The following is a 12,756-nucleotide window of genomic DNA, read 5'->3' on the forward strand; positions in this document are numbered from 1 at the left end:
TACAGGTGCTCATTAGTATGTTAATGGAGAATTCATGATGCTGTTAACTTCAGTTATGAACATGTTAATACTCTGTAGTGTTTGATTGGAATTTCCTTATGGTTTTATCGTTTTATTTCTCCTCCCCATTCAATCAGTAGTTTAGAAATACAGTTATGGATTTTTTGCTAAATGATTTTGGTGCTTTAAATCAAGGAGTGAAGATGGAGCAATTTTGTTTTGTTTTGTTTTGTTTGTTTGTTTGTTTGTTTTTAATTTTTAAAATTTTGTTCAGTATGTTATTAAAATTTTGTGTCTATTATTATTGTTTTCACGTGTAAAAAAACACATGGTGTTTTATGGATGCTTTTTTGTTGCTAAGGTGTAAACTAAATTTTCCTTCTCTTTGGCAGGTTCTTCCCTTGATTATCCTTGGTTTTAGAAATTGTGATTTGTTTTTTCTGTAACTAATAGAATATTATGTTTTCAGTTTTCACACATTTAAAATATTAGTTAAAGTAGAAGGAAAAGTTGTCAGACAAATATGAAAGTTCCACAATATTTTTATTTTATATAGGGAACACAGTTACATTAATTCCCACCTTCAGTATTCCTGATGTCTCCTTATAACCTGTAGTCCTCAATCAACAGTTTGAATCCAAATTGTCTCCTTGTATTTAGTAGCAGGGGTTGCTTTGGTTGGTTTGTGCTTTCACTAAAGACAGGGTTGTTGAAGAGAAGACTGGCTTGTTTTCATTTTTTCAAGAAGAGTATTGGTGATTTTTAGGCAAAACATTCATAAGATTAGTTTTGAAATGGGTGTGAATAGGAAGACAAGTGACTGAAGATGGGCAAATTGGGGAATACCTAGAAGCAACCCAATAGGTAACAAATAAGGTGGCTGAAATATGTGTTAAATTGGATGGTTACAAAGATGGCCAAACAGCGTGTTATTGAGAATAGTTTTGAGAATTGGTCATTATTGTGTGGGGAGTGAATGCTTTAATTGAATATATGGCTTTTGACAATAAATTTTGGTTTGTTTCTCTATAATAATTGAGAAAGTAAGCATTTTATTAATTTTCTTCTTTTTCGTAAACTAGAAAAATTGTAATATAATAAGAGCTCATCGCAAAAAAAAGGGGTACAATCCCATGCACACAGATAATATACAAGGGATGCAGAGAATCACAGTTTTGTAATGTCAACACAGGTATATTAAGTGAAGTTGAAGAGTTTGGGTATCACTGGTCCAAAACAAACATAAAGAAGTCATACTCCAAATTAGTCTGCATTTGTTTCCAAAAAAATTGTCATGTCACATAAGCAATACTTCTCTTACTGGATGGAGCAGAACCCACACCATGTTAAATTGGGGGAGAACTGAAGAGCAGAAAATAGAAGCTGGATTACAATGGATGAGAATGTGCTCTATTGATTCTATCTTGTTTACAAAGACAACAATTTACCATACTCCAATCTCTCTTCAAAACTTCTGATGCCTGAACCTTCATAGCCCAAAAGGGCCCCTTCTAGGTTACATCACACTTTCTTAGGATAACAGAAGGCTACAAGTAATAGATTGAGAGATTAGAAGAGTGCTTTTCAACAATTCTATTTTGTCATCCTTAGACAAAACTTGTCTTTTCCAAGTTGTCAGCCACTTTTTAAACCCTTCCTTGGCCTAAACTGAGGACTTGAATTTTGCGCCAAGAGGCAAGCCCAGATAATTAGAGGGCAAACTGCTTACTCTGCATCCCAGTCTGGTGGCCAACAATTCCACCTTCCTCACATTTCCTACCGAAATAAGCTCACTTTTCATTAAACTAATCTTTTGAGTCCAGGACTACTTAAAACCACAACACCCAAATTATGTGTAACAATTATTCCCTCAGCCTCACAAAACAATAATCTCATATGCACAATAAAAGATGAGCAAAACAAATCGAAGCTTCCATTACTAGAATGAATAAATCAGGAGAAAGGGGATCCTCTTAAGCCTCTAGAGCTTTGAAAAGAATACTAGGAGTTCCATTAATGAACACAGAGAGAGAACAGTTAGGCAAATTTGATCCAACTAATCCATTTTTGCCTAGACCCAATGTTGTTCAAACTAGAAGTAAACAATATCAATTTAACATGGTTGTATATTTCCCAACATTCCAGCTTGCATACTACCTTAGGATTTAGGCTTTTGGATCTAGAGTCAATGGCCTCAAGGATTCCATTTGTAATTTGTCTTCCTCAAAAAAGGCGTTCTAAATTTCTAAGACCACCTTGCTAATATCTTTCCTAAGCTTGTTTCCTAGGACTTTGGTTAGAAGCTTGTACAAACTACCCACCAAACTAACGAACTAAAATCCTTTGTTGTTTCAAATTTTTAACTAGTATATATTCCTTTAGGTGCAAGGTGGGAAAGTTGCCTTCTTCTTACTTAGGGCTTCCCTTGGGGGCTTTTCACAAGTTGGTGGTGGTTTGGGATGGGGTTGAAGAACGATTTCATAAGAGGCTTTTGTTATGGAAGAGACAATACCTCTCAAAAGGGGGAAGATTCACTTTACTTTGCAGTACTCTTGCTAGTTTATTGATCTATTTTATGTCTTTGTTCACCATCCCAAAAATTGTTAGGTTGAGATTGGAGAAGATTCAAAGAGATTTTCTTTTTGGGGAGGAGGAGCCTTAGAAAACAAAATGCACTTAGTCAAGTGGTCTTCTGTTTGTAAAGCAAAACTGAAAGGAGGACTAGGTGTTCACTCTCTTTTTTTGCTTAGTAAGGCCCTTCTTTGCAAAAATTGTTAGTGCTTTTCTAGTGAAAGAGATTTGTTGTGGAAGACAATCATAAAGGAAAGTTTGGGTAGGAAGAAGCGGGTTGGAGGTCAGGAGTGTTCAGAGAGCCCTATGGGTTGGGGTTTGGAAAGAGATTGGGAAGCATTGAGAGTTTTTTAATACGAAGATTTCCTTCAAAGTGGGTAATGGGAATAGAGTGAAGTTCTGGAAAGATAGATGGTGCAGTAAGCAACCCTTATGTGAGATTTTCCCTTCCTTGTTTGCTCTTTCTATTTCAAAGGAGGCATGAGTATTTTTGGGAGCAAAGTGGGGAAGGAGGAAATTGGAACTTTCATTTTGTTAGGAATTTAAATGATTAGGAGTTGGTCCTATGGAGAGTTTCCTTTCTAAGCTCCGAGGATAGATAGTGAAAAGGAAGGAGGAGGATAGAGTAGTGTGGAAGGAAGATAATAAAGGGGTCTTCTTTGTAAGAGAGCTTTACTCTTTGTTGGAGATAGATCATAGCGCCCCTTTCCCTTTAAAGATAATTTGGAATTCGTGGATCCTTGTGAAAGTGAGTTTCTTAACTTGGGAGGCTTGTTGGGAAAAGGTTTTGAACGTTGGATAATTTCAAAGAAGATGATGGAAGTTGGCTAACAGGTGTGCTTTGTGCAAAGAGGAGTTGGAGTCCATTGATCATATCCTCCTTCATTGTGGTAAGGCTAGAATTTTATTTTTGGTGTTTGGTGGGTTTTATCTGAGTCGGTTAGGGAGACTCTCCTAGGGTGGCATAACGCTTTTGTAGATAGAAGGTGTATTAAGGCTTGGAGAGCCGCTCCTTCTTGCATTTTTTGGACGATCTGGAAGGAAAGAAATAAGAGACTCTTTGATTGTGGGGAAGTGTCTAATGAAAGGCTAAAGAATATTTTCCTTAACAATCTCTCTATGTGGATTAAGGTGTATATAGGCGGTGGGTATACAAATATGGTTGCCTTCTTAGATTGGTTGGGGCTCAAATGAGGGAGGGAGTATTTTTTGTGTGTTCCCTCTTTCATTTTTTTGCCAAGTGTACTTTGTATATGTCCCGTGTACTCTTGTGCACTTTTAGCACTTTTTAATACATTCTCTTATCAAAAAAAAAAAAAAAAAATTCCTTTTTGTAAAAAATATTGTATAGAATATTTCTTAAGTTGATAAGTTATTGTAAATTTGTTATTTCTTTATAGAATAAGGAAAGTTATTAGAAATATCTCTATAAATATTCTAGATCATAAGGGGAAAAAATTATGAGATGGAGGTAGACTTGTAAAAACTATACAAGATAGATAAATATGTGAGGAAGAATGGGAAAAACTGGGAGTGAGGGAGTCGATGGTTCAAGGTCTAGATACGAGGAGTGGGGAAACATGGGATGTTTCAAGAACCCAATAGTTATATTTGGTTTCTATCCCTTATAATATTCTCTAGGCAATAATGAAATGGTTCTTTATCATCCATGGATGTAGACATGTTTGGTCGAACCGCATTAAAACTTAGTGTACCTTTGTGTGGATTATTTTATTTTTGTATTCTTGAACAAAAATTGTTTTCATTAAAGCTTCTGTTGACATAATAATTGGTATTAGAGCATGGGTTGAATATTTCTAGAAGAACTAAAAAGAATAGAGCACACAAGAGGATGACAAAAGGAACTTTAGTTGAAGGTAGTGAGAAAGAGTGCGAGAGAGTCTAAGAGCGAGGGAGCGAGAGAGATCGCCAGCGATGGGAGTGCGCGTCGCGCGGAAAATAGGAGGAAGAGGAAGACGAGTAAGTTCGGGGTGGAATCCAAGTCATTTGAGTTGGAAATGGTGGAAAGGGGAGGAAAAACCCTTATCATAACGGAAAGTAAGAATGGGGTATCGTCTTGGGTGCGATTGGGGCTGGACAGCGTAGGGCTTTTCATGGAAGGTCTATTGCAGTGCATTGAGGATGAGAAGATAGGAAGTTGGGAAAAGGGATGGAAGGAGAAGGGGCGAAGCTTCTTTCTCGTGCGTGCTTATAACAGGGCGGGTTGCTTTTTGCGGCTAGGGGTCGTCGATGTGGAGTTGAAGAGATACAGTATTTGTATCCCGAAGGGCAAAGGGGTCAAAGGGGGTTGGACGGCGATGGTGGAGGCTATCCGACAAATGGATATCTCTGTTGGCATAAACGTTCAACAAGAAGAAGAGAGGACAGTGGGAAGGCCGCGGTCGGAAATGGTGAAGGGAAGGTCATTTGTGACACGGTGAAGGGTTGGGGGAATATGGAGACCAATATCTTAGAGTGGAGGTGGATCGGAGGAGCTAAACAGAAACATCAGCAGGCTGGAGCATTGTTTGATTGGAAATTGGAAACCTAGCAAAACAAAAGAGGAAGACCTGGAAAATCTGGGTTGGGAAATGGCAAAGGCATGGGGATTGCGAGTATGGGAAGAGGACGTGTTCTACTGGAATTCGAGTTCGCGGAAGAAGCAAGAAGGGTTCACCTCTCTGGTCATAAGGCGGTGGGAGGAGTCCAAGTGGTTTTAGAGCGATGGAATCCAAGATCGGGGTGTATGGAAGAAGGAGAGGTAAGAAGGGAAGTGTGGGTGAGAATAGTGGGGCTACCAATTTGGCTATGGGTTCCGTCGATATTGAGAAGGGTGGGAGACGCTTGCGGCGGGTTTCTAGATGTCGACCTAAAGACGAGAGAATGGAGGATCTGCAGTGGGCGAGGATTCTGATTAAATCGGACGGCGTGAACATCCCTGGTTCGCTGGTGATAGGGGTTGAAGGGTTGTCTTACTCCCTATCTCTATGGTGGGAGATGGTTCCGTCATTAAGGCTGGAAGAGGGACGGAAGCACGACCTGTGGGATCGGTCCAGAGGAGAGGGTAGGGGTGATGATGCCCCACGTGCTGGGCCGAGAGTGGAGGAGATGGCGTGCGCGGGGTTCGAGGCGCAGCATCAGTCAGTGAATGGGACGGGTCGCCTGACGCAGGATATGGGCTCTGCAGCTTTGGGTTCACAGCTGCATGCGGGCTTACGGGGGTCCGGTTCGTATGCTGGGCACGTGGGCCCAAGCCGGGAGAAGGATTGGGCTTGTGGGCTCTCTTTAATAACAGGCCGTGAAGATCCAAAGGGGGATCAGAATGGGCCGCACACAATAAAAAGCTTGGGGCGGGCTGCTAACGTTGGGCTGGGCCAACACCAAAAAGGGAAAAACACCATACTCCAGTCTTCTTTAGTGGATGATGGGCCCCTTTTAAAAACCTTCTCTTCTGGGTCCAACGGTAATAAAAAAGACGACAATATGGACTGCGAGTTCATTAGATGCAGAGAGGAAGAAACGGAGAGAAAACAACAGACGGACCTAATGTATCAGAGAGCAGAAAGGATGTTAGAGGAAGAAGCAGCGAGGTATGACTTAGATGTAAATATGGGGGGTCTCAGGGCTCAAGGGTCTTCTTCCTCTAACTCTTTTTGTTTTGGTCGGTCTCCGGAAAGGGAGGGTTACGACCATTCTGGGGTTCGAAGGGAGGGGGTTTTGCTTGGAAGTGGGTCACAAAGACCAAATGAAGTAGAACTGTTAGGGAGAAGGGATGGTTGCTGGGATTTGATTGAGGTCAACAGTGTTGACCCTCTGGAAAGAAGTTTGGGGTGGAATGCAGATCAGACGGTGTCTCAAGAGGGTAGAAAAGAAGAGCACCTGAACTGGGAGGAGAACAGCCTGATTAAATTCAGTCATTTCTTAGGGTTTTCCACGGAAGGCCTGGAGAAGGAAATCCTGAGTTTCCTGGGCAAAATCAGAAAAAGGAAGGAAAAGATTGTAGGTAAAGGTCTGTTGGAGTCTTCAAGGTTTGAAAGGGAGCTTAAGAGATTGGAGTGCTCTATTAACTATGAGGGGGATTCTAAGAAAAAAGGCCCTATTCAGGGTAGAGGGAACCAGAATGCAAGTATCCAATGAATGTAAAAATTTCGAGTTGGAATGTGAGGGGTGTGAATGATAACTCCAAGAGGAGAATTATCAAATCAGTTATTAGAAAACAAAAGGTGGATTTATTTTGTATTCAAGAGACGAAGGTGCAAGTGATGTCTGAAACGGTGGTGAGGAGTTTAGGGCCGGGGAGATTTCTTGATTGGAAGGTTTTGAATGCTATGGGGACGGCAGAAGGTGTTTTGATTTGTTGGGACAAACGATCGTTGGAGATGGTGGGGGTGGAAGAGGGCCAATTTTCCATCTCCTGCAGATTCAGGAATGAGGGAGATGGTGCAATCTGGGTCTTCACGGGGGTTTATGGGCCTTTTTCCAGAGAAGATAGGGAATGTTTATGGGAGGAGCTTGGGGCAATCAGAGGGATATGGGGGGAGCCGTGGTGTTTAGGAGGAGATTTCAATACAACACTGTACCAAGCTGAAAGAAGCAGAAATGGGAGGATTACTTCAACTATGAGGAGGTTTGCCCAGATCATAGATGACCTAGGGCTTGTTGATATCCCTTTGCAAGGGGGTTCTTTCACTTGGAGCGGGGGGCTTAATAATCAATCGCGGGCCAGGCTAGATAGATTCCTAGCGACTCCTAGTTGGCTAGACCAATTCAGTAGGGTTCATCAAAGAAGACTGCCTCGCCCAACATCGGATCATTTCCCGATTCTGCTAGAGGGTGGAGGGATAAGGAGAGGCCCGTCCCCTTTCAAATTCGAAAATATGTGGCTCAAAGTCGAAGGGTTCAAAGAGCTGATAGAGGGGTGGTGGCAAGGGATAGAGGTTAGAGGTAGGCCGAGCTACAAATTAGCGACTAAGATGAAGGGGTTGAAACATAGGTTAAAAATATGGAATAAGGAGGTTTTTGGAAGATTGGAGAAAAACAAAGCTGAAGCTCTTCAGCAAGTGGAGCGGTGGGATTCAGTGGAAGAAGTAAGAAACCTAACAGAGGAGGAGCTGGGCCACAAAAAGGAAGCTAAGGAGAGTTATGCAAAGTGGGTGTCGATGGAAGAAGTGCATTGGAGACAGCTATCAAGGGAAATATGGCTAAGGGAAGGGGATAGGAACACGGGGTTCTTTCACCGCATGGCCAATGCCCGTAGGAGAGTCAATGCCATGGTTAAAATTAAGATAAATGGGGTGAGGTTCACAGAGGAACAAGATATGAGGGAAGGTATAGCAAATGCGTATCAGCAACTTCTTTCGGAAAATTCGGGGTGGAAGGCCGACATAGGAGGTCTCTTACTGAAACAGATCAGCCCCTCAGAAGCGATTGGCATTGAGAATCCATTTTCTGAGACTAAAATTCATGCAGCATTAATGGGGATGAATGGGGACAAAGCCTCGGGCCCGGACGAATTCACAGTGGCCTTTTGGCAAAGCTGTTGGGAGGTTGTCAAGGAGGACATCTTGGGTTTTTTCAAGGAGTTCCATGATCAGAACTCATTCATCAAGAGTCTGAATCACACATTTTTGGTGCTGCTGCCGAAGAAAGGGGGGGTGGAGGACCTAGGTGACTATAGGCCAATCAGTTTGATTGGGGGTTTATATAAATTATTGGCTAAGGTGCTGGCCAATAGACTCAAAAAAGTCATAGGAAAGGTGATTTCTCCTGATCAGAATGCTTTCATCAAAGGGAGACAAATCCTTGACGGTTCCTTAATCGCAAATGAGGCAATAGATTCTTGGCAAAAAAGGGGAGAGAAAGGTATAATTTGTAAATTGGACATCGAGAAGGCGTATGATAGTATCAATTGGCATTTCTTACTAAAGGTCATGCAAAAGACGGGGTTCGGTCCAAAATGGATAGGATGGATGTGGAGTTGTATCTCCACTGTCAAGTACTTAGTGCTGGTGAACGGGGTTCCAGCGGGGTTCTTTCCAAGCACAAAAGGATTAAGGCAAGGGGACCCTCTTTCCCCCTACTTATTTCTCATGGGAATGGAAGTTCTAAGTGTGCTCATCACAAGGGCTGCTGAAGGGGGCTTCATCCAAGGCTGCAGGATATGGAGAGGAAGAGAGCAGGCCGTCAATATTACTCATCTCCTGTTTGCGGATGATACAATTGTTTTTTGCGAGGCAAAGAAAGAGGCGTTATTGCATTTGAGCTGGATCTTCTTTTGGTTTGAAGCAGCCTCAGGTTTGAAGATTAATTTGGACAAAAGTATGGTAATTCCGGTAGGGGAGGTGGAAGGGGTCTTTGAAATGGCGGCTGAAATTGGGTGTAGGGTGGGGCAGCTGCCTACTGTTTATTTGGGGCTGCCCCTTGGGGCGCCAAATAGGGCCTCTTACGTATGGGATGGGGTGGAGGAGAGAATGAGGCGAAAACTTGCTCTTTGGAAACGTCAATATTTATCCAAAGGAGGGAGAATTACTCTTATAAAGAGTACGCTGTCTAGCATACCTTTGTATCAAATGTCGGTATTACGTATGCCTAAGACAGTGACAAGAAGGATTGAAAAGCTTCAAAGAGACTTTTTGTGGGGTGGAACCAATGGAGGGAACAAGGTTCATTTAGTCCAATGGGAGATGGTGTGTGCGGATAAAGGAAAAGGTGGATTGGGTCTAAGGAAACTAGCCCTCTTGAACAAAGCTCTCCTTGGTAAATGGATTTGGAGATATGCGCGTGCTAAGGAGGAGCTTTGGAAAAAAGTGATTGAGGCCAAGTATGGGCAAGAAGAGTTTGGGTGGAGGACAAGGAAAGCAAACGGGGTGTATGGAGTTGGAGCTTGGAAGGAGATTTTGAAGGAGTCCACTTGGTGTTGGGAAAATATGGCTTTCAAGGTGGGAAAAGGCAACAGAATAAGGTTTTGGACTGACCGATGGTGCGGTAACATTGTGCTGTCCCAAGGCTTCCCAAATCTCTTCTCCATGGCTGCCCATAGAAACGTCACAGTGGAGGAATGCTGGGACCAGAATGTGGGTCAAGGAGGGTGGAATTTAAGGCTGTTAAGGGACTTTAATGACTGGGAGTTGGGCTTGGTGGACAATCTCTTAATTGTGTTGAGGGACTATAGAGTAAACTCGGAAGATGATTCGGTTTGTTGGAAGAAAGGCGAGGGCGGACTGTTTAAAGTTAAGAAAGCTTATAACGTGTTGACAAATACCCAAGGAGTGGACTTTCCTCATAGCAATGGACTTTCCTCATAGCAATGTTTGGGTGGACAAGGTTCCAACCAAAATTGCTTTCTTTGCTTGGGAAGCTACTTGGGGGAAGGTCCTCACTTTGGATAGGCTCCAGAGAAGAGGGTGGCATTTACCTAATCGTTGTTTTTTGTGTGGGTGCGAAGAGGAATCAATCAATCATATACTTATACATTGTACAGTGGCAAAAGGGTTGTGGAACATCATTCTTGCGTTGTGTGGTGTACAGTGGGTCTTTCCAAATTCTGTAAAGGAGGTCCTTAGTAGTTGGAAAGGTTCTTTTGTGGGGAGAAAAAGGAAAAAAGTGTGGAAATCAATCCCGTTATTCATTTTCTGGTCTATATGGAAGGAAAGGAATAGGCTAGCCTTTAAGGGGGGAGTATTGGATTATCAGAAATTAAAAACTTCGTTTGTATACAATGTATGGGGGTGGGCTAAAGTGTACATGGTTATGGAGTCGAATTCCCTATTAGGTTTCTTGGAGTGGTTAGCCTCCAAATAGGGTTTGGGTCGTGTTGTTTTTTTGTTAAGGGGGTGGTAGTCTCGTATACTTCCTGTATGCCTTGAGGCTTCTTTGCCTTTCTTATATATATTCTGCTTGCTTATCAAAAAAAAAAAAGTCGATTGTTCTCTTGTAGGAATGTGATACAAAAAGGTGTATCAGGAGAGATGGAAGACTACCTCAATGGAATTTGATCCAAGGTGGAGATTGTTGGAAAATGTTTCAAATTACTAATTAAAATAGATTCCTTTTTGTAAAGAATATTTCTTAAATTGATATGTTATTGTAATATTAGATTTCCTTATAGAATAAAAAAGGCTATTAGGAATATCTCTACAAGTATTCTAGATCATGAGGGGAAGAATGGGAGACACCCGGTGGAGTGAGGGAGCTTGTGGTTCAGGGTGTAGATATAAGGAGTGGGGAAATATGGAATGTTTTGGGAACCCAATTGTTGAATCCGGTTTCTATCATCTATAATATTCGCTATAGTACAGTAGAATGTTTGGCCGAATTATGTTAAAACCTTGTGTACCTTTGTGTGAATCATTTTATCTTTGTGTTTTTGAACATTGTTTGCAGTAAAGCTTCCATTGACACAACATCCTTAATGTCCTTCGTCACATCCTTCTTATGGGAATCAACACCAGAAAAGTAGCATTCAAACTCCTTTTTGAAGACCCATAAGAGTGGAAATCCTGTAAATGCCCATCAAATCCCTCCACACAAGGTCGCAACCACGCCGCCAAATTCCCATTATGAGATCAGCTGGACTTGGGCTTTATCCCTTCCCAAATTAGAAAGAGCAGCCAAAACCTCATCTCGCTAAAAAATTTCTCCAAAACTTCTCTATCATCATCACCAATCCGCTTGGCTCTTGAGGCTTGGCTCAAGTGGTAATTGTGGGAGATTCCGGGTTCAAGTCTCAATAGGGATAAAAGGGGAAAGAAAAAAAATATTACTTATCAACAAATAAAATAAAATCATCATCAATCTGCTTGAAGACCCCATTCTCAATCCCAGGACAATGAACCTCATATGAGAATAAAGCTGCTGAAAGAAGCTAGAGATTTCCCTTCTCAGATCTGTCATGATCACCATCTTCTTTAATTCTGTACTATCACTTGAGGTTTGATAATAATGAAACAAATTCTGCATTGCATTTTGTAGAATTTTTTTGTTCTGAAACTTTGGGATTTCTTTCTGCTCTGGACTTGTTTTGCTCCTCTTTAACTATTGGTTATTCCTCATCGACATTCAGGCATAATGTTTAAACGATAAATAAGTGTTGTTTTATTGGAACTTACTCTTGCTTTGTATTGTCTTCTGGTTGTTCATCATGAACCTCATGATTATACCATTCACTGAATAAGGTTTATGCTTCTAGCTTTATGGGTCATAGGTACTTGTGCAATTTTCCAAAAATTGCTGCAAAATTCTGATACTTTTACTTCTTTTTTATTTAATTCAGGTTGAAGCAGAGATGGGAGGATATATGCTCATTTCGAGTATTTCCTTATAAGTGCCATACATCATTGCAGTTGTTTGAACTTGCTGATGATTACATTCAACAAGAGATAAGAAAGCCTTTAAAGCAGACGACCTGCACTGTCAGTTTCTCATGCAGAGCTGTGTTGTACATTCACACAAACATTAAAGGAACAATGCTTTCTTTTGGAAACATCTTATGTATGATAAGGCTACACATCACCTTGGCCCCTTCTTTTAGAACCATCAGTTACGTTGCTCCAGTGCTGATGCCATTAATGATTCAAAACACCCCTAACTATAACATCAGAATATCTTTTATAAAATCCTAATCCAAGAAAAACTCACCTTAAAAAAAAATCAATCAGAAACATTTTTATTCAATCCAATTAATTTTTTAATTCATTCCAATCAACTTATCTCTCTCTCTCTCTCTCTCTCTCTCTCTCTCTCTCTCTCTTTTCTTTTATTCTCATTTTAGTTATCCTTTCACTGTGTGTACCCTTTGCCATGTATGCCCATAATTGTCCACAGTCATGGCTACATAGGCAGTTTGTTCTCCTTCTTTTTGTGCATATGTGTTTTTTTAATGAAAAAGTGAGGAAGAAGGGTAGTTATGGCTGCTCTTTTGTAGAGCTGTCATTAAATTAAAATGAGGGTTGTTTTGGTATTTAGAAACTTCTTTTATGATATTGACAATTTCCATTAACAAAACTATTTGCTGTTTGATGGATGGGGTTTTTTGTAAAGCTGAAAATTTGAAATAGAAGGTCTAACTGGTGTTTCTAGTTACTGCAGTGGGGCATAAATGAAGTTGACTTAATTTTGTGACAATAATGTCTTGTTGAGCATCTGCAATCTGATATACATTTCTGATTCTAAGACTTTGATGCTGTC

General features: G+C 41.1%; 1 protein-coding gene across 3 annotated transcripts in view; it reads left to right on the forward strand.

Moving 5' to 3' along the window:
• LOC117913812 (transcription factor tau subunit sfc1-like) overlaps positions 1-12,756 on the forward strand; it is a 38,480-nt gene that overhangs the window by 21,869 nt on the left and 3,855 nt on the right. For 2 of the 3 annotated variants that reach the window (XM_034828860.1, XM_034828861.1), the window contains one exon: positions 11,843-11,981. In XM_034828860.1, coding sequence (XP_034684751.1) covers positions 11,843-11,981 — 139 coding nt within the window. Of the gene's footprint in view, positions 1-11,842; positions 12,109-12,756 lie in introns of all 3 variants that reach the window. The other variant, XM_034828863.1, reaches the window with a different exon arrangement.

Source organism: Vitis riparia, chromosome 5, assembly GCF_004353265.1.
Source record: "Vitis riparia cultivar Riparia Gloire de Montpellier isolate 1030 chromosome 5, EGFV_Vit.rip_1.0, whole genome shotgun sequence".
In the NCBI taxonomy this organism is placed as follows: Eukaryota; Viridiplantae; Streptophyta; class Magnoliopsida; order Vitales; family Vitaceae; genus Vitis; species Vitis riparia.